Below are 23,344 nucleotides of genomic sequence, written 5' to 3' on the forward strand. Positions count from 1 at the left end.
ATGGGGGGGTCAGTAGGGCCCCAGAGTTTGTTTTGCCTTAGGGCTCTGCAGTAGGTTAAGTGGGCCGTGTTCCTCAGATCATGATACCTCAGACATTGCTATTCTGACTCATAATGATAAGCCAAATGTTCATGTGAGGACTAAAAATTCAATAACTAAATCACCAGCACAGACAATCAATAATACAGCGATTGGTGGGAGTAAAAGTAGCAGTGCCACAGTGTAAAATACTCCATTTCAAGTTAAAATCCTGCATTCAAATTCTGTCTTAAAGATCTAGTGTGTAGGATCTAGTGGTATCTATTGGCAGGTAAGGAATATAGTACTATGTTCATTAGTTCATAATCACCCCCCCAAAAAAGATTTGTTGTGTTTTTGTTACCTGATTGAGGCATTTACATCTACATAGGGAGCTGGCCCTCATCCATTGAGTCTGCCATGTTGTTCTACAGTAGCTCAGAACAGACAAACCAAAACACTCTCTAAAAAGGCCCTTTAATATTTTAGCACCAGCCATTATAGTTCTCCTATATGTGAGATGTGTCAGTTCTGCAACCTCACCATTAGATGCCATTAAATCCTGCACACTGGACCATCAAGTAAAAGTACATAAGTATTATCAGCAAAATGTACTCAAAATTCATTGTGCAGCAGAATGGCTCCTGTCCTTTTTTCCTTAGTCTGTACATTATTGGATAATTATTGTAAATCCAATAACGTGTATGAAGCATTTCAATGTCATAGCTGGTCGAGGTGGAACTAATCTTAAACATTCTTATCTACTGTTTGGTGGTTTCAGCAATCAGAACCATCATACTATATTCTACAAGCTCATCATATTGTGTTTCCGGGATCCTAATCTGTTAAATATAGGGCTGATAATAATTCTTTCTATTATCAATTAATCTGATGTATAAAATGATGTTAAGTGCATATCATAATTTAACATTTCAGCTCTAGTAAAGAAACCAGTAACTGTGGCTGTCAAATATATGTAGTGGAGTGAAGAAGCTTGGAAAGGTTGAATCCTTTCATGCTTCTTTTCATAAAGAGTCGACACAGCAAACAACCAGTTTCCTTCTGTGAGTTTATTACAGGACAACCAGCAAACATTATCACCTCTGTTTCTGACCTGATATCTTGATCCTGGGACCAGATTATCTAAATGTTTATCTTTCGATATAATTCAATACAACCCTTCAGAACAGAGCATGCACACACACACACACACACACACACACACACACACACACACACACACACACACACACCTAGTTTTATGATTAGTGTGAGGAGTGCACATGTGCAGCCTCATGAGGAAGTCTCACCACCCATCTGCATCTTTACTGAGACAGTCCTACAGCCACCAGGGCTTGTGAAAAGCTGCATGGGGAATAAAATGGAAAGTGTATACTGCCTCCTGGTGGCTGCACAGAATACTAACTCCTAAAATCAATAACATGTAGTAAGCACCACAGCACTGTTGAGCAAGGATTGAAGAAATAGCGGACCTCCCCAGTGGATTCATCTACACATATATTATATGAAGTCAAATCTGCCAGCAGTGAACAGTGAAATAACACCAATATTATGGAAGTGTTCGACTGTAAGGTGAAGTAGTTGTTGCAGCACAGTGAACTCATTCTTCGAGGCACACAGCAGATGGGTGAGTGAGGAAAGACTGAAATCCACACAGAAAAAAATATACATCTCTAATAGCAAAGCACATAGCGGTTCTTTGGTAGCTCCCCATCACTTTCACTGCAAACCAAATCTCAGCACATAGCTTACTGTTCTCATATTATAATCATGCATACTATAACCATATTGTGATTATTCAAGGAGCGGGCAGCACCATCAAGGGAGAGTACAAATGAAACATATTCTCCTAACTACTCAACCAGAAGCAAATCTCTAAGTGTTTCTCATCATTTCTTGATAGTTCTTAAAGGTCCAGTGTGCAGGATTTAGGGGCATCTATTGGCAGGAATGGTAACATAATTATAACTTTGTTGTTATTAGTTTATAATCACTTGAATATAAGAATTGCTTTGTTTTCGTTACCATGCAATGAGCTGTTTATATCTACATACGGAGTGGGTCCCCATGAAGTCCGCCATGTTGTCCTACAGTAGCCAAGAATGAACAAACCAAACACTAACTTTAGATGGGGCCATTCGCATTTATGAGCATTTGTGCTGGCTGCTGTAGTTCTTCTACAAACTTGGCGCACACGAGAAGTCTCAGTTGGTTGCAATTTGCAACATCACCACTAGATGCCACTAAATGCTACACACTGGACCTGTAAATGCCAGTTCAGACAATAAAGTTAATTTAGCACAATAACAGATAATAAACCCATTATTGTGGAACATTTATAAATAAATATGTAAAATACTCCACTGTCAGAGTCTTCAGGATGTGAATTCTTTCCACTGTCAATACTGACTGAGTACCAAACTCACCTGGCACCATACTATAACTGAGAATACAGACTGCAGTATTAGTTAAAGGATTACATCACAAACTTTTTTAGCGCATTTGATGGAGTTACAGACATAATTAATGATTTTCTAAATTCAAAGCTGCAATAATTGTCTTTCTTTTCTAAACACAACATAATAGGGACAGTTTAGCACAAAATCAGAGCATCTTTTCCTATTACCCATAGTGCTATTTATCAGTCTAGATTGTTTTGGTGTGAGTTGCTGAGTGTTAGAGATATCAACCGTAGAGATGTCTGCCTTCTCTCCAATATAATGGTACTAGATGCCACCCAGCTTGTGATGTTCAAAGCGCCAAAAAATACATTTGAAAAATTCAACAGCAACGTCTCTTTCCAGAAATCATGACCTGGTTATTCAAGATAATCCACAATTGTTAGCAGTTTCATGTAGCAACTATTTTCCTTCTGCCAAACTACACCTGTCAACTGTATCCCCACGCAGAAGGATGTGTGTATAGACAAAAGCCTTGTGCTCGTGACAGCGCGAGATGTAAACATTAATGGCATCCTCATCAGCTGAGCTGTAATTTTAGCTAGCTCAGTGATAGGTGAGCTAGCAGTAGTTGCACGCTTCCTTCTGTGCAGTGATACAGTTGACTGGTGTAGTTCCATAGAAAAGAAAATAGCTCCTACATGAAACTGCTCACATCAAGGTCTGTGGATTATCTTGAGTAACCGCGTCATAATTTCCAGAGAGAGACATTGCTGTTGCATTTTAAAAATGTATTTTTTGGAGCTTTGAGCACCACAAGCCGAGTGCCATCTAGTTCCATTACTTTTGAGAAAAGACAGACATCTCTACAGCTGATATCTCCAACACTCAGCAACTCACACCAAAACAATCTAGACTGATACATAGCAATACAGGTAAGAGGAAAAATATGTACTTTTGATTTGGGGGTGTCTCTTTAACATTATACCCCTTTAAAGAGTTGGCATGGCTAACTTCTAAAGAGTTGCTTATTTACACATCCAGCCCTCACAGAGTAACATTATCATTTATTTGGAGCTGTGTTTCTGTGCACCTGATGTCCTTAATTTACTTTCTTTTTAGCTCTGCTTTTGGTCCCCACCAACTCCTTAGGGAAGTATCTGGCCCTCTAGCTGCTAAATGCTCCATTATGTTCACCAGCTAGTCTCTAACTGTGTGTCTGCTGCTTGGTAGAACAAAATGGGTTTATCAGAGTTTTCTTTTTACTGAAAACAGCTGACTTCAGGCTGATATTTGAGTTGTGAAAGTCAATCAAAAGTGCAAAGCTGCAGGACCAGAAAACCAAAACAATGAGCTAAAAGGTGCTAAAATACTCTGCAGAGCTGAGGAGAACTGCACTGTTGGGTGATAATTGCTGGTGGTTTCATTACTACGAGCCAACCCCTATTCTGATTAAAGACACTTTTTTGCTTTTTGTCTTAAAGACTAATATTTGCACTCTGTATATTTGCACTCTTCCCCTTTTGTACTGAAACTTTCCACAGCAGTTCCCTTTGAGATAAATAAAGTTTTATCTTTTTATCTCATAATCCCTCAAGTGATGATACTGTCCTTTTGAATCCTTAACACTACCTGTAGCTTATCACAAAGAAATCTTAGCAAACACCCTCCTGAAAGAGTCCTCCTGCCAAAACAAGGATGATTTTGTCAAGTATTCTGTCTGTTTATGAACCTGCCCATAATATAAAACACTTTGTCCTGTCTGTCCTTTACTTCTGTAAATGCTGACTGTACAGACTGTAGCCATAGTGATTTTACAAGAGCTCTTCAGTTTTCCCTCATTAAATCTGAGCAAAGCCTGTGAAAACCTCCATTATCATAACATTATCTTTTTAAAAGGGCATCTACTCTGCAAACATAACCAATACATTCCATCTGCTGTCTAATATTGAAAAAAAAAAGCAAAACACTTTTTAGCTGCTGCTGTTTCAATTGCACTTGCAGTATATACTGTATGTAATATGAGTGCATATCAAAGGGTGCACATTGGAGGCACCTTGTTAATTAGTGAGAGCAGCAGAAACACTAGACAAGTGTACGGGGTGAATATTGATACGTGCACAGCAGTATACATTGTGGGCCCTTCTGGAGATCGGAGACTCGTCTTCTCCTCTGCCGGTCCACACAACACTGAGGTTGGTACTTCTAGTTGTAGCAGCCCAGCACAGGACAACATGAAGCATCAGCGCTTTGAAATGCAATCAAGACTCTTTAGAATGCAGTTTCTGGAAGAAAAGAAAGAGAAGTCATCACACTGATGAAGGAGAACACCAAAATGCTAAGTAATGAAATCTGTGGTGGAGGGTTAACCTGCTCTCTCAAGGCCTGCCTGGATGTGAACTCAATATGCTCTCTCTTTTTACGGATCCAGTCCGGTTCATCGGGGATCAGCACCGACAAAACCACCTTAACCAAGATCAGCACATGCTGCAAACACACACACAGGTCAAAATGTCAGGCTGTAATTATTCTTAATGTGACTCTCACTGACAACCTCTGTGTCCTCCCTCTTACCTCCACCAAAACAGCCATCAGCAGAATGTTTGTGCTGCTCCACTCGCCCTCCTGAGACAGCCTTTGTATCCATGGTGACAGCAGCAGTAGCCAGCAGTTGGACACAACAGAGACAAAACTCAGGACCTCGAAAGCAATCTGAAACACAAGACAATGACATGAGCTGTTCTCGCGTAGCTGAGTGTGACATACTGGGCGCCTCTCATTTCTATTGTGTGTTGTGTTTTCTGCTGACCCGCCACACGCCCATGTTAGACACAGGAGAGCAGAAGGGTTTCCGGAAGAGTTTGCACATCTTGTAAGCATCCGATCGGATCTCTGTTAGGTTATTGATGAGCAGCAGCACGGCCGTCAGGGGATACACGCAAGAGAAAAGACTCAAATACCCAAACTGCACCAGGAGCTCGATGTACTCTGCAAACAAGCCCTGTGGCGAAACAAGAAGCTGTGTCAGATGCTGCCAGAGTGTTTTCTAATCCCTCTTTTGGCATGAATACTGTACACTCACTGGGAAAGCAGGCAGGGTGCCTTGATTCCTAAATTTGTCCTCATCTGGGTCGTCCTCACTCTCTGTCCTCTTGGGGGCGCTGATGAAGCGGTCCACCAGGAAGGGTATGACCACCTCTGTCACCTGGTTCACCAGCTGGGTCACTATCAGTAAAGATGCTAGGCGCTTTAGACAGACAAAAAGAATATGTGAATTTATTGTCATTCATGAAGGTTTTTTATTTCATTGACTGCCCCCCCCACACATTTTAACTTTGCACTCATTCCGAAAGGCTTTTCCCTGATATTACACCTGAAGATCAGTTTCTGAAGAGTACTGCTCTATTCTAGTTCCACACCTCTGAATTGCTGCCCATGTCTCAAGCAACCTGAATACACCTGATGTTCTGCTCGCAGACAGCTGTTTCCACTCACAGGAGTAACAATTGACTAATCAAAGCTTAGGCATGGTTATAAGTGGGAATGTCATCTTCAGACACAGCTAGCTGGCTACCTAGCTACATTTACGAAAAATATAGCAACTTTGAACCAACTGTAAAAGTTGAGGTAAGCTAACTTACGAAAAAATGATTACTCGCAAATCAATAGATTTCTTATCTGTAGGTGGAAAAAAAATGTTGGAGGTGAGGCCCATTCATTTTTATTAAAGTTGCTCTGTGGCGCATGAAACAAAAAATAACTTTGACTTCCCAGGTGTAAAATTATCTGGATCTTCCACATCACTGGGCCCATAGAGCAGGCACATTAGAGTCTTCACCAGTCGAGTGGCTAACTTCTAGTTTAGCACTCCGCTAACCTTAATGGGGAAATTTATTTTAACACGCGGCTCTTCTAGACTTACGAAATGTTATCGGATCAAATGGATCAAATCCATGTAGTGAAATGAATCATTTTGTGGGGGTTGTGACCCTCATAAAAATGTATCCATTGTTTTGCAGATGTCTCTTTCCCTAAGTCTATGGGCAAAGTAATTTGGGCCCAATGACATCACATGAGGGACCCCAATTTTGTAGTTACACACTTCGGCCACTATGTCAAATTAGCCTCAAAGTCCGGCTCACTTCCTGGGGGCCTGACATGAACACGATGGCAAGCTAAATGGATGAAGTGAAACCAAATGGCAATTCAGTCTATTAATTAAGCTTGTACTGCTCAGCTTCTGAAGGAGGAAATAACCCTGATGACCTCAGCTTGTGTTAAGAAACCTTACATTTTTAACAGAAAGCCTGTGTTGCAAACTAGGTTGGAGGAGTTCTCTTAAGTTGCATAATGAGAATTGTAGGATTCAGCAATTTTTTGTATCTTGTACAAGCAGCAACCTCCATTTTGGTCTCTGTAGCTAATTTCAACATTCCTGACAACTGTACGGGGGTGACTTTTTATATAACTCATCTGTTTACATTTTATTAAGGCTTAAAGTTACACATATTTACGGACGTGGCCATTTTGTATGACAGGCATCACCACAGTCTATGAGACAGATTCACCCCTTGCTCCTTCACAGGTCCAGTCTCCAAATATGGTGACTTCTGGCCCCAAAACACCAAGATAATGATGGTCAAAAGGCCATACTCGTGGCTTCATAATGGCAGTCCACAAACCAGTTGGTAATGTCACCGGTGGCTACCTACTTACATTATTTTACACAGTCTATGATCTTGACCCACATCAGTTATAATGATCAGGATATCTCGGCCTCTGCTACATCGATTTATTCCTTAACCTTTTTTTTTTTTTTTAAATCAAGTTTCCGCAATTATGGAAGTGCATTGCTAAATCACTAGAGTATCTGCTAAAAGACACACGGCTTTACTGAGACTAGTGGAAGATTTGTAGAGCTCAGCTGTTACCTTACGGAGCAAAGGCACATCCTGCTTGAAGAAGGCGATGTGGAAGAGCACTGCAAAGTAGTTGAAGAAGGTGAACTAAGAGAGGAGAGACAAGAGGCTGGTTAGAAAGCCTGCTGGGTTAAGATGATGTGAGGGCTAATGTTTGGAGAGGAGAGGAGAGGAGGAACTAACCACTAAGACTTTGGCTGTCAGATGATTCTCATGGGAAGACTCTTCTCTGTGGTTCTCTAAGGGGAAATATAAGAGAAATGATTAGCTAATTAATCAGTAGTAAGACTGTATAAGCTGATCAAATTGTTTTTCTCTTTGTGTCCCAGTCTCCCTCCTGTAACCCTTTTCTTGAACCTGGCTTCATCTTTCCATCTCACTCACCAAATTCAGTCAGAGACAGTGCCACTGTCCTGTAAACAGTCGCTAGCATGTTTGTGTAGACGATGTGAAGCACTGAGGGCATGTAGATCAAAGTCTGAGACAGCAGGGAGTCCCAGTCTGTGTTTAGCTGTTGCACCTGGGCTTCCCCCCAGTAGAAACCAATCATACCCAGTATGACTAAACCTGCAGAGGGAGACGTGACAGGGCAGGAGACATGAGGATAGAGGCAGGGATGAGAAGAGTGTTTGCAATATTAAAGAGCAGAGTATTGCATCTGTCACATGTTAACACTCTTCAGTTGACATTAACTGATGTTTTATTGGTGAGCAGACCTTTGAAAAACATCACTGATACTTCTTTTACATATAAATCAAACAATGAACATCATTGTATCTTTCAGCTCAGTCATATGCACTGATGGGTTCATTCAATTCACATTTAGAATTCAAGCTGTACCTAGAAACAGCCCCACCACTGGGACCGACACCAGTGCCATACGCAGGTCCCTCTTCCATTCAGGAAAGAGCGGCTCCACACGACCTGTCACAGGGTTCACCCCGAGGTCACCGTGGAAACCAGGTCGGGGCTCTGCAAAGCGCTCGGCAAGGTGCAGGGTCCCCCAACGGTAGGAAAGTGAGGAGCTCCGACGCTTCCACAGCTCCATAACAACTGTGGACCAGAGCATGCTAAAGACCGCCTGGATCATGTGACCGCCGACAGCTGGTCCTGAGTCATCTTCAAGATCTGTGGCTGGCGAGCCTGAGACTGACTCCTCGATCTCCTTCTGAACCTCACCTGTGATGGACGAGAAGCGCTTAGTATCCATTTAGCTGTGTGCGCATTCTCGGAGCTAGAAATTTTCATGCTAACATACTAACATGCTAAAGGCTTTCCTAACATTCAACAACATGCATGGTAAAAATATAAATGTTACATTCTGCCTGTATTTCCCTCCCTCCAGCCCAAGCAATGACTGAAAAGAGAAGCCAACACCAAAGTACCCAAAACTGCAGTTCCTCAAATGGCCACTAGAGGCTGGCTCCAGAAGCCAGTCAATCCCCATAGACCCCCATGTAAAAAATGACCAACTTTACAGCAGAAATAAACATGTTTATAACCTGGTTACAAAAGGGCCTCTGTATCTAATTTCAACATTAATGACAACTATTCAGGGGTAAAGTTTTATTTACCCATGATGCCCCCTGTGAGGCATCAGAAATCCCAGATGGCGATAGCCAAACTGCTGAACTTCAAAATGCAAGTCCTCAAACCAATGGGTGACATCACGGTGGCTATGTACATTATTTGCATACAGTCTGTGCTCCAGCTACATTCCCACCTCTTCAAACCCATTTATTATCATTCTTTACCTGTCCAGCGGATGCCCTCTGACCTTTCCACCTGCCCTCATCAGTCCTTCAGTAACCTGTGTCCCTCCAGACCTTCCTAGCTTACCTGTTTCTACTTTCCCCCATCAGACTGGCAGTATTTATGTATTTTCACTTATTTCCTGACGGATGGTTGAAGTTTCAATGTTGCGTTGTACTTTGCTTTCAAGCCACCTGTATCCTGAATCCTGAATCCTGAACCTGTAACCTGTAACCTAACCGGAATCTTTACCTGTCTGACTGTTTACCCGTGGACTCTGTCACCTCTGTGTAGACTTCTCTACCCATACCAGTAAGCTCATGTACTCTCATATAATCACTTAGCCTTGAACTCTTTCTGTCTGCCTGGTCTGTCTGCATTTGGATCCCACTCGAAGCTGCCTCACACTCACCCAATACAGTAACCATAGGCATGTTCACATGCTTTAACATGCTAACACTTGACAAAACAGCCTTTATTCTGTTACCACCCTCAGGCCAAGCTTTACATAGCAGTGGGCAAAAATGAGTTTTCTTTCCCAGGAATAATGTAGGATGAGTGTGGAAGCCAAGAACAGCTGGATTACAAATATTTTATTCAATCAGTTCTCTCAAAATCATGGCTGAATTACCTCATTATCTCATGATAAGGGTTGTTAAAGTTTTCTGGTGATACAGCATAATTATTTTAAAAAGCAAAAGTTTTTTCACCAAGGTAATTAAAGGATTAAATGAAATTAGTGCAACAACTGTTCTTGGCTTTCCACTGATAAGATTAACAAGGCTTCTCTTTTTTCAAAGAGTGATATAGCCTCTCAGGGCCATTAATATGGCAGACTTTTAGTACTGTTGCAATCCTCTCTTGTTTCTTTGTTATGTTTCGGCGTAAAACATCACACGTCAGCCAGTGAAAATCAGCATCAGAGTCATTTTAAGCTCAAACAGCTGCTTAATTTTGTAATAAGTATAATTTACATTTAAAAATGGCCTTGTGCAGCTTTAAGGTAAGAATGCTGTGTCTCACATCAGATTCTTCTGTACTATTTGCTATTTTGAGTGCATAAGCATGTTCACACTGAGAAGTAAGGTAAAATGCAGTGCACTGTAAGTACCTGGATGGTCCACTCATAATGGAAAGTTGAGTGTACAGCATCAGACATTTCTCACCCTCAGTCATCCTCTACTGGGTTAATTCTGTAATAATTTGGTACTAATACTACTACCAATACTGACAATAGCTTGTTAGCTAGCTATGAGTGGCACATTTTATCATCTGGCACTGACGTTACATAAACTAATATAGGCATAAACTATATGGTCTTCACTGTAGAAGATTTTAGTATAAATTTGTGGTCAGATGCTTGATAAGTATGTTTATATCATGCTGTGCATGTAAATTCATTCTTAATAAAATAAATGAATGAATACATGAGAAGACAAGTGAGCAAACAAGTAGATATAGCAAGCATACATTTTGGCAGGTGACAATCATTTGTCAAATGTTGGCGAAAATGCTTCACCTGGTTGCAATTTGCGAGCAGAAGAAGAAAAGTTTCAGATCCTGTAACCATCATCTCCATTAAGAGCAGAGCAGCCACGTTTGATTTGAGACCACACTGCACTGTCAAAATTTGTGTACTACACTAGTAAGTACATATATATGCAGTGTATTACATTTGAGTGTACTTGAGACGCAGCATAAGTTTCTGAGAAATGAAGAAGTCTCAATTCTAATGGTAAAACGATGAAGAGCGGAATCATAAATGCCATAGACAGTATACATGGACAAAAATAAATGATAAATCCACACACCAACCTGAGAAGTATGTGATGGTCAGGCCCAGTAACGCTGGAGGGAGCAGAGACCAGGTGTAGAAATCGAGGAAGCTGAAGTAGAAAGCCACAGAGCTTCCAAAATACTCATTGACTGAATCTGGATAAAGCAGCAGACAGGTGTTTGGTGTCAGTGCATCATGCCTCAGTTGATTTACAGACAGGAAATACAAACTGTCAACCACAAAGTTAGCTGTTGTGAATTATAATATATTTATATATATCTGCATCAGGTTCTGCATGTGCGTGTGCGTACAATGTTAAACCGAAATTAATCTTAAAAAAATCAAGGGATCTTTAGCCTATAAGTAAACATAACTTAAGATAAATAGTTACGTTTACTCACATTTTTTATTGGTTTCCTAGATTTTAGGATCAACTTGTCAGATTTTACAGTGTACAAGCAGTCATGAGGTAGTGTGTGTGCTTGTGTGTGTGTGTGTGTGTGTGTGTGTGTGTGTGTGTGCGTGTGTGTGTGCGTGTGTGTGTGTGTGTTGTATTTCCACCCACCCAGCGGCTGAGCCAGCTGATTCCCAGTGTACCAGGCTTCACTGAGACTCTTCAGTTTGTCCGTGTTGTGGAGGGGATACGTGTCCACAATAACACCAGCTGACCCGAGCTTCTGCCCTGCAACAACGTTCAGTTTCACACACATGACATCAAAACAACCCTTGCAAACCAGAATGGCCTGAGAACATGGGTTAAAGAGGGACAGAACTGATCCACACATGTACAGTTACACACACACATACAGTACGTCACACACACTCAGGCTGATGCTGACCGAGGCAATTTCTTGATTGAATGTGATGAGAGAATAGCTGAGGTCAGCCAGTCATGGACAGCCTACACATAATACATCTGGATTCTGTCTGAATGTGAAGACAGCAGTCAACAACAAATATTAACATCATGGCTGTCAATATGTCCAAAAAACAGAATCATAACTGATGATTAGATTACTCTAAAGACTGAATAGGACACTACAATGTGGTGACATGATGCACTGCAAGAATGGAGCAAGTGGTGATCATCAGCTGTTGAGTTTTTGTTTGTGTGTGCGTGTTTGTCCCGAGGCATTCATTGAAATGATCAAATCAAGTGACAAACGGAAAAAACAAAAATCCTCCCAATAAAGTATTTATCTCAGAGGAAATCTTTCCAGTGTGTGTGACACAGCAAGAGCACTCACAGATGTTGTCACGGTTTTGCAGTGCGAAGCTGTCAGGCATGCCGGGTATTCTCAGGTCTCTCTGCGCTCGCAGACCGTCCAGCTCATACTTCACCATGTGCTGCCGCTCTGCCAGAGTGAGGAACACCTCCATGTTGTCTGTCACACACATGAAGAGACGTAGATGGATAAAGCCGGTGATGCATGAACACAAACACGCACACAAATTAAAGATTCACTTTTAAAAGGGACAAGACCAAGAGTCTGCAGCCATCATCAGCATGCTAACATGCTAACATGCTAACATCAGCATACTAACAAAGTCACAATGGCAATTATAACATACAGATTTTGAGTGTGTATTGTATTGTATTGTATAGTGTACACAATGTAGGCTACAGCTAAGGCTAATAAGTATGTCATAGTTTTGCAGGTATTTGTTCAGAAACCAACTCAAGGGCAACTCAGCAGTGCACAAGAGGTGAACTGACACCTCTCCAGCTACCAGTCCACACTCCATACTTGGTCCGTATGAGGACTTGAACCAGCGACCCATCAGTTCCCAAGCCAAGTCCTTATGGACTGAGCCACTACATTCACAAAGAATGGTACCTTTGCTCTGATAAAACCGACTTCAGCTTGGATCAGCTCATCCAACTACAACAACTGTGTCTTGCACCACTTTTACATCAACAAAGGGGATTTCTATGAACAAACTGAACAAACAAACACAGGGTTTCCAAGAGGGTCACCAGACCAAGATGGACACTGTGGGACTCCTCTCGAGGTTGAACTGTCATAACATCTAACCAGATAATTTAAGTTACAGTGAGTCAACACCTAACACAAAACATTCATCACCCTAAAACCTCTGTAGGTTTACCCTAAAGCAGTTGTTCCCAATCATTTTCCTTGAGGGACCCGGGCCCTTTTCTATCACTGAGTAAACTGACCATTATGGTCAACATAAAAGAATAAAAGCACAGAACAACTGATAAACTGCACAATTAACCCAAATAGTGAACGCAATAACTGCAGGAAGTTTGTGTTAAACGGGCAATTTAGATACATTTTGAGAAGATTTCTTGTGAATTTTGCATCAGAAATGAGTTTTCTTATTTTTAGGAACTATTATAGGATTCTTTGTCTGCATCATGGAGTGATGGGAAGGTTACCTTTGAATGAAAAAGGTTGCTGATTACTAGTTGCCCTATTAAAAATGTAATAAGTAATGTAACTATTTTAATTACTTCATCAGAGTAATGTAATTTATTACATTTGATTACTTTTTGATTACTTTTCAAACAGATGTTTTGAACTAGGCAAAAAGTTAATACTTTACTTAACCCTAACCCTAACTTACACCACTACTTCCTCCCTTACTTATTTCCAACCCTTAATGGCCCTCCCCCTCCCTCTCTCCTAGCCCTTTTCTGCGTTACCCTTTTTATACTCCTTTTTGTTTATTCTTTATTAAATCAGGCTTACAAATAATTCTATCATGATTTTTCATTAAGAGTTATATATTGAGACCTTTAATGGAGGACTGAATATTTTATGACAAACTGCCTGTTGCTCATGCTAAGTAAACACTCTCAGTGTATTACTTTTAGTCCCCTGACCTAACCACTCAACAACTCAAAAACCCCAATGATTTTTTAATGGAGTCTGGGACTGGGTCACAGAATTTGGTGTTACATCTGATATTCCTGCACGGCGGAAAGATGCAAAGCAACAGAATGAACATTATATTCTACACATAAGTTTTTTACCAAAAAGAATACACACCTATGTTACACCTTTGTAATTGAATTACATGTAACTGGTTACTCCCTAACACTGGCTTATTTTTTAATCAACAATCATACTTACAGTAATAGGCTTCTTTTTTTTACCGACACAGCATTTTCTTCTCCCTACTGCTTGGCCATTGTTCTATTAACTTTTTGAATGTTTTAACCACGTATTTTTCTAATGCATAATGCAAGTATATACCTTAAGTAATAATATAAACTTTAAAAATAACTTTATTGAGTTTTTTTCACATGAATGAATGAAATGCTGAGATATATGCCAACTGTATATTTTTTAGCAAGAATTTTCTTACATCTCTTGAAATCAAGAAAGGCTCGGGACCTCCTGTGAAGCTTTTTTTGACCCTAAATGGGGTTGGGATCCCCAGGTTAGGAACTTTTACCTTAAAGACAGGAACTCAGTAGATTTGTGTGCAGGGATGCGTTTACACAGAAACACACTTCAGACATTGAGTGTTACATCATCACAGTTTTGATCATGAGCTAGGTTTGCATTGCATTTTTTGGATAATCCAATGTTTTTTATTTTTAAGATTTATTTAATTTAAGAAGCGAAAGAATACACTTAATTAAATAACCAAAGTGGACTTACATAATTTGCCCTGGGCAGTCGCAATGGAAAAACCCAGCACAACTGAACTTTTGTGTAATTGCCAGACTGCTTGTTCATGACGAAAGCTTTAGTTTTATGGCTTGGAAACAGGAAGCTACTATTAGATCAGAGGGACAAAATAAAATGATAGCCCTTTACAGGCTGACAGAATGAGTGTGCAACATTTCATCCCAAACAAATACAGACTTTTTATCAGATGGAAATCTGAGCACCTGGTAAAGTAAACAGACAGTAAAACTTAACTTGGCACCCTTTTAATTTGACACCATGTTTGATCATGTTTTAATTATATTACAGAACTAACATACACCTCCTCTTATGATAATGGTTTCAACTTGTAAAGTACCTGAATCTTTAAAGTTGTCTCTGTCATGGTAGGAGAAGGCCTCCACCTCCCCGGTGTGGTAAGTCTTACACAGACCCAACTCTTCAGTGACCTTAAGTAATGTACAGCGTGGGGCAGCGACCACAATGATGTCACCACTGGCATCTTCGCCTGGGTGGGCCAGTAATTCAGCACCTGGAGTTAAACAGTGGAGCAAAGAGGGAGCACTGAAACTCTGAAGAAATTAAGGATCCCTTCATGGTCAGTATGGAGAGGAGGAATAATTACAGCAACCAAACAGAATTTAAATGTTCATATGGGAATGGGAGTATTGTTTTAAAACAGACTTGAAAAATATAACTACCTTTAAAACACTGAGCTGATCACACAGAAAGAAACCTTTTTTTTATATTATCCTAAAATAGAGGCAATAACCTCATGATGGCAGCTGTTAAAGATTCCTGGGAAATTAAAGCTACAGTTGGTAACTCTTAGAAATATAACTTTCACTGTCACCATAATCTGAAAGACACGAGACAGATAATCTGTGAAAAATATCACATCTACTACTGCCTTTAATGGTATTCACTAAAATCGGCACAGTCAGCAACAACCAATCAGAACCAAGGAATCTCGAACGCACCTGTCATTCATGTCAATCCCTCCAAGAACTGCGGTGAAACTAGGCAGCGTTGATCAAAAATGAAACATATTTTAGTGTAGTGTTTAGCTGTAAAACAAGAAAGTTGGTCCAGCTTTTGGGCAGTGCTTAGTTTTGGCTCAACCGTTTTCGACATGATGGCAAGGTCACAAACTTTCTCATTTTACAGCTAAACAGTACACTAAAATTTGATCAGCGTTGCGTAGTTTGACAGTTTGACTGCAGTTCACGAGCAGTGATTGACAGATGTGTTTGAGAATCCTCAGCTCTGAGGATGGGCTGTTTTCGTTCATGTACATTAAGGCCATTAGAAATGCTTCATGGCAGTAGAATACGCGGGGGGGGGGGGTAATTTTTTTCACAGATTGTCTGTCTCATTTAGTGCTGTGTGATTATAGTGACAGTTCCAGCAAATATGAAAAAGTTGTTTTATTTAATTTACCATCTACAGCTGTGAGGAGTTCTGTTTATTTTCCTTTAAGTAACTTTAAAGGAAAATTTCAGTATTATTCTGTAATGCTGAATTTGCACTCACTGGCCTACCTCCATTGTATAGATTCTAAAGCATCCTATATATAACTGCAGTTTAAGGTAGTTTGTAATAAAACAGCTAGCTTGGTTAGTGGACTGGTTGCCCTGGAGGGAGATCCCTATGCTGTTGGGTAAAATAGCTAATCCAGGGAGGTAATTTCTAAATTCATCATTTATATAACGTTGATGTTTTTGGAAAGCTTTAGGAGTCTTGCATGGCTTGCCCTGATACAGCCTGTGTTGTTTTGATGGAATCACATTTCCTGCAACAACAGAGGTCGTGGGTGCATGATAGCATGACTCAGAGTCAGAAAAGCCACAAATATGAGCACAAGATCCAGGTTGAAAAAAACTGATATGTCCTTCTAAGGTTTGTTAAAATAATTTCGAACTGGTCATATATAGAGAATGACAAGGTTGGGCACATCACGTAGGGTGGGGGTACCATCTTATGAGATATGCGTTCTGCTATCTCTGTTACCACACTGCATGCACGCAGTCCTAAAACAAGACATCTTATAATGTCTGGGTATGTGAGTGGAAGTAGTGCATCAGCTCCATTCTTGGGCTGCCAAGTCATATCAAACTATGTTGTTTATCATGATCAGTGCATTGCCTGACCACCGCAGCAGGCACAGGTAACACACGATCCTCACAAGATGGAGCCTCCGTCCAAAAAGTGACATCAACCTCACTAAACCCTTCTCTAAACAGCATGCTGTGTATTGCTTTATTCCAGCTCTATATTGCAATAACATGATGTCTACTCTGAGGGAAACACTCAAACCCCAAACTTCATGTTATAAGGACCGAGCCATTTCATCACATGGAAATATTCTAGATGTCTTGTTATATATTTGGTGTCTTTGGAAACTTTGGGATCTCTGCTACAATTTCAAAGTTCTGTGGGGCTGAACATGTTTGGCAGCACAGTATGGCTTTAATGACTGATCCACTAGCGTAAAGTAAAAAAAGAAAAAAAAGGAGATGAACAGATGTAGGCTACTCCTGCAGAGCTCCTCGAGGACCATAATGAGTCAAATAAAATGGCCGTTAAGTATAAATAATAGTCTACAAATCAATTTTCCATTCATGCATGAAAATGTATTTTGAACAGTGAAATAACAAGAACAAGTATGCCCCTGTTTTGATATGTTTTCAGTCCTAGTTAAATTCAAACCACCTCTGGTCTTCATTTACATGGACTCATTTAACTATAATTATCTTTATTGCTAAGTGGCATGCACATGCAAATGCTACAGTGGTAAAATGTGTAAATGCTATAGACCTGTAGGCAATGACTCCTGTTTCACTATGAGAGAGTGAAAGGCTCATGAATGTTTGATGTGTATGTTTTTCTTTGCAAGGTTGCAATCAATGCACACAGATAAGCAGCTCCACAGGACTCTTGGAGCTTCACTGATATTCGAGCCCTCACCTCCATCTTTTTGAGGAGCTCCAATCACTCTGATGAGCCACCGTTTTGTCTCAGGGCGAACTTTCTCTCCGAGTTTCACCAGAACCAACGGCTCGACCCGCTCCGAGAAACAGCACGGGCAACTAACTTTAGTCCAGCCTGGTCCTGTGGTGAGAGCACTCAGTTTGCTCAGGCCCTTCCCAGCTGGAGTCTTCTCCTCCGGTTGCTGGGCTGTTTCACTGCTGCTGCTGACACCTTCATCACCTCCCTCCTTACTCATGGTGAGACTGTGAAGAAATGTTGATAAAACAACGTCAGTCAACATCATCATCATCATTGTCTCCATTAGTTATCAGTGTCTCCATTATCTCCCAACTGGAGAGCTAAGAAGGTAGATCATCTGCAAAGAACTGCTCTTTGCTCGGTGAAACTGTACAAAGATTTGAGGTTTTCCTCCCTTGTTACACTTTTACTTGTTTTACGTTTTTAACCGTACTAGCATGAAATACCTTGACAACCATCTGATGGATTGTCATGAAATTTGGCACAGACATTCACGGTACCCAGTGGGTGAATTCTAATGACTTGAGTGATCTGACATTAGGCAGTAATTGTATATTGTAGGGAGGACGCATCCACCCAATACTCAAATGTACTCAAAATGTACCAACAATATACTGATAACATAAAGACTTTTTTTGTTGGCTTTGCTACAAAAGGCAACTGCACACCACCCTTTCGAAACAATCATTAGCAAATGTAATCATAATAATAAATAAACTCGACAAATTGCCACTACAGGTTCTAGTATTACAGTGAAGTCCCACTGAAGTTCTGCATGTGATATGTGCAAGTGCTGTACCCCAGCAGAAGCTGTTGCTACAATCTACGGCTACGTTTATAGGCACACTAACATTTGAGTATTATCATGAATATGACAATATTCTGAATTTGATGAGGGTCATGTAAACAGCATATTATGTTTAGATATTATGAATTAGGCCTTTTTCCAAATGCAGCATTTTCTGATTGGGATATGATTATTCTGGTTTTAAAGCATTATTTGGACATGAATACAGTACATTTGGAACATGCATCTGAACTGGGGTTTTTACCACAGTTTGCGTCACATAGCCTTGTCTGTTTATGGTCAGCTCTGTGCGTTGTCATGGATACGTTGTACACAAACCAACTTTCCATCAGTTTCACAGGGCTGATGTAGAGATGTATGGCCAAAAGAAAAGCCAACAATTCTGGTCAGAAGGAGAAACAAACTTACTTTTAAACAAGATGAAAGACTTGGATATCAGCAGGTTTTTGGATATGCGCAAAGATCACAACACTGATCTTTTCAAGAAGGTGACTGAAGGGATGAAAGAGGAAGGCTGTGTTCATACAGTCTAACAAGTCCTCCACTGGTAGGAAAAAAATAATCAAATTTTGATGCAAAGAAGCAAAATGACAAGCAGCTCCAGCCGTTCCACTTCTGTATATTATGGCACAGTAATTGGAGTATGAACGGCTGTATGTAAATGGGGGTATTTGTGGAATATTCATTTAATTAGCCATTAAAAAAGCCATTAGTAGAAAGATTGTCTCTTTCGGAATAAAGGCAAAAACAGAATATTTTGTGCATGTAAACGTAGTCGCTGTCAGACAATGTACTGTCTTTCTATTTTGTTACTTTGAAATGTATTAGGAAGTGAAGAACTAGAATGTTATATGAGTGTTATGTAGGATATAGCACCACCAATTCTGATTTTCTGTTTTTGTTAAATGTTACCATGTCAAACAAAAGTCATAAAAATGTCATAAAACGTAACAGTGCGTGCACTTTTCCTGTGCAGCCCTTAATCATATGTTGGTTCCCTAAAATGGCACTCAGTCAGCTAAACCTGAGAATGTTGTTTTTGTTGATGCTTTGAAAATTCTAAAGTTTCTAAAACTGCGGCCCTAATCTGACTTAACAAATATCGCCACCAGCGGATCGCAGTTTTTACTTATTCTGTATATTATCTCAACACCTATGAGATGGATTGGCATTTCGTACAGGTACATTTGGTTATCAGATGTTAAATGCTAATGACTTTGTTGATACACTGACTTCTCCCCTAGTTTATGAGATGTCTCGACAACTATTGGATATCATTTGGTTCAGATATATTAACGTCCACCTCAGGGTGACTTATAACTTTAATACTCCCATAATTTTTCATCTAGCAGCATCATCTGGTCAAATTTTCCCTTCAGTCCAATACAGTTTGTGACTACATCCCTGCAAAACTTTCCATGAGCCTCAGATCCATTTTGTGTTAAGATCTAGTTAACAAATGTTAGAATGCCAACAATGGAGTCCATGGTAAACATTAAACCTTCTTAACACCAGCATATTAGCAATGGTAATGTGAGCATGTTAGCATACTGATGTTAATGTAGTCATAACTTGGGTATACATGCAGATTAATAGTCATGAAGCCATAAATAAAGTCAGAATCTAGTTAGCTGTTAAAGGACTCTATTAATGTGCCACCAACCTTTGTAACCTCCGTTCTGAGATGCTGCAATAAACTTTTTATAATGCATCATTTAGATGTTTGATTGCAGTCATGTCTTAACAGTTAAAATTTTCATTTCTCCTCTCTGCATTTACATCACCAGCTATTACTTTATAACAATATTAGACTGGTTATGGAGCTCTTAGATTTGCATGTCGGCTTGAACATGCAGCAGTTTCCAGTGATCTGCATACTGCACTCTGTCATTTACACTCTGGCTGTCCTTTCAGTTAATTCCTGCACCCCTCAGATATAAGTCAGCACTAAATGTTTTAGTTTCTCACAAGGAAACAGCGGTTACTTTGGCACTAAGAGCAGATAAGAGAACTTCCGCTGTTTTGACTGCATCGCTACAGAGCTTGAAGACACACTGACATTTAGACAAACTCATGGGAGACTGGCAGAGACAGGAAGGCAGAACTGAAAGTGCAAACGTCCCTCCTATTGTGATTGAGTTGTTTAAACAGACAGTGACAGCGAGAGAGAGAGAGGGACATATAAGGTGAAAGAGGATGAGTCAGGAAATACAGCACCTGGCAGGGAGCGCTGATGAAGAGGTTCTGGTCTCTGGTCCTGCAGCAGGGCCCCTCCAAACTCCTGTCTGAAAACATACACACACACACACATGAACTTGAACACAACAACATCTATTCAGTTTTCCTGAAAAGAAACCAGGAACAACACACTCTCACTCTCTCTCACACACACACTCACCCAGCCTCAGTGTGAGGTTCCTCCCAGCTCTCCGGCTATGTGCATAATGTGTGTGTGTGTATGGCAGGAATGCGGAGGAACTTCCCAGAGACTGCAGGGTGTGGAGGGTTGTTTGGTTTTTATTCAGGCTCCTCCCTTCTGCCTGCTCTCTGCTTTACTGTTGCAGCTGCAGCCCAGGGTCCTACTGCACCACCCGCCTGTGTGTTAAACACACACACACACACACACACACACACACACACATAGACCTAAAGATGCTCCAGGGCAACTGCACTTTGGTTTGAAACCTCAGACAACCTGCTGCTTTAACTGTACTCAAACAATGAAGCAAATCCAATGTTTGACACTGAAACAAATTACACTGTACCACATCCTACAGCATCAGTGGTTCCCAGTATGAGGGCTGGAACCCTAAAATGGGTCCTGAGAGGAATGTCAGAGGTCATAAGATGATAAGCACAACATAAAAACAGATAAAATCTGCTTTACACAATTCAGAATTAGGTTTTCTGATCTTTGCCTACTTATTTTTTTTCATTTCTCAAACATAAAATCTTTAAAAATATTAATATTAAAAGTGAGGTATTGTGCGAAATATACTTTTTCATGGCTTTTTAACATAAATATGTGTCCACGGTGTGTTTAGAGACCCCAAAGTGTGAGAAAAGACAATCTTGTTTCTTTTTTTGCTGCTTCATCTATTATGAAACATGTGTAACCATGTGCGGCTCAGATTTGCTGTTGGCTATGATGTCCTACTGGATTTGTGCACCATCAAACCACCATTAACTCCACCTTGGTGACCACTGCCACCCACACTGATGTCATTGTGATTTCCTATTGTGAACGCTTAACTGAATTTATCTGTTTGCAACTAATGAACATGTACATGAGCTCACGCACTTTGTTTCACAGTGTCAAAGAATTTATGGCACTCAGCATGCAGTGCAACTGGCAATTCAGACAAAACAGCTACTGGTACTGCTAAAGCCAATTCATACGAATATTCAAAGGAGTTTTATAAAAAAAAAAATCAGTACAGATTCAAACAGAAAAAATTCAAATGTTTCTATGTAAATTGTGCCCACTGGCTCTGAACAAGCAGGTTTGAACTCCAGCCACATCGGCAACCAATATGAAACGACACAATACATTGAAGCATCTGACTTATCTTCAGAAATATCTGTGAGTGACTGATGATCTCAAGAAATCATTAACAAAGCGTAAGACCACGAGCCAACAGCACCCAAATCATACAGTACAGTAATTCAAAATTGTGAATTATGGAAGTGAACTAGTTAATTTTAATCTGTGTGAACTGAACTTTGAGCCAGTGCTCGTGAAACGTCAACGTGCATTACAGTGATCCCAGACCTGGTAACACGGTACGAGCAAAGCATGCTGCTGGTTCTGTTGTTGGATGCAAGAACCAGCAGAAAAGCCTGGTCATTGATTAGCACTGGCCTGAAAGTTGACTCGACCAGCTGGGTAGTGTGTGTAAAGTTACACCGAGGCCAGTATGACCATTATGATTCATAAATACACTTGGCATTACCGTACAGACTGTTAGATACTATGATATATATCACCTTTGTCCCTTCTCAACAAATGCTTTCTTCTTTACCGGACTCTGTCAGTCATTTCTCAAAAAACCATGTGTAAAGAATAGTGGACAGAGCTTATGAATAAATACTGAGCAAACATTATGTGACAGAGACACATATATAACAGCATTTACCTGAGCCAAACTTTAGGGAAATCTGTAATCTTGGCTGCCAGTGATCCAGATTCAGAATTAGATTCCTGTTGCAGTGTGTGTGGTTGTAAGGTGTTCTGCCTCGTCCCGCCATACTGTGCTGTGATTGACTAGTAGTAACCCTATCCATGACCTCTTTACCCTTACTATTACTGTGTCTGACCTCAACCAGTAGATGTAACAAATACTAGACAATCACAGCACAGTAGGGTGGGGCTAGGCAAAATACCCTTGAGAGAAAAAAAATTGTCTCTCTTTGAGTTCTTCTTGCATCAGACCAATATTCTTCCAAACTCCCAAAGGACAGTGTCTCAAAAAGTCCAACCTGCAACATAGCTTCTTTATTTCCTTGGCCTATCCACATCAACTGAAATGTCAAATGTTCAGGTACAGGCAAAAAGCCTCCACACATGACCCCTACAAAGGGGTGTGTCTCATGGTGTGACATCACTTTGGTTATGTGGGGACTCGCAACTCTTACAAATGTGTCAAGGATAAATCAAGCAGTATACATTCATGCCACAGACAAGCCCTCAGGAACAGCATCAGACTTCAAAGCCAATTTGACACGGTGGCCAAACCTTGTCATTAAAACATCCAGGTCTGTCAGGTGATGCCAGGGGGCCCTTTTTCCCCATTGACTTACATTGTGAAAGAGACACCTGAAAATGGCAGATATTTTTTTGAGGTACAATTTCCCACATAGCTCTTATTTAAATCATTTTTGAGGTTTTTGAAGTTGTAAATTTCACCAATAACCAGATCCAGTTATTTTACCACTGTGACTCATGAGAGCAAGCCCGAGACTAAGCAGTTGGGAGGAGATGCTAGTGCGCCTGCTCTGTG

General features: G+C 40.5%; 1 protein-coding gene across 1 annotated transcript; it reads right to left on the reverse strand.

The window, feature by feature from the left end:
- Positions 1–1,073: 1,073 nt before the first annotated feature.
- ano10b (anoctamin 10b) lies at positions 1,074–20,873 on the reverse strand. The gene is made up of 16 exons (XM_033634041.2): positions 20,743–20,873; positions 20,562–20,629; positions 17,495–17,760; positions 14,886–15,059; positions 12,134–12,271; positions 11,452–11,568; positions 10,925–11,041; positions 8,198–8,536; positions 7,742–7,924; positions 7,541–7,596; positions 7,370–7,444; positions 5,521–5,685; positions 5,248–5,439; positions 5,013–5,150; positions 4,809–4,925; positions 1,074–4,723 (listed from the first exon to the last, which is right to left on the reverse strand). Exons 3-16 carry the CDS (start codon positions 17,751–17,753, stop codon positions 4,700–4,702), a joined length of 2,094 nt encoding a protein of 697 aa, XP_033489932.2. The 5' UTR covers positions 17,754–17,760; positions 20,562–20,629; positions 20,743–20,873; the 3' UTR covers positions 1,074–4,699.
- Positions 20,874–23,344: the final 2,471 nt, after the last annotated feature.

The sequence above is a fragment of the Epinephelus lanceolatus genome, chromosome 5 (assembly GCF_041903045.1).
Source record: "Epinephelus lanceolatus isolate andai-2023 chromosome 5, ASM4190304v1, whole genome shotgun sequence".
Taxonomy (NCBI): Eukaryota; Metazoa; Chordata; class Actinopteri; order Perciformes; family Serranidae; genus Epinephelus; species Epinephelus lanceolatus.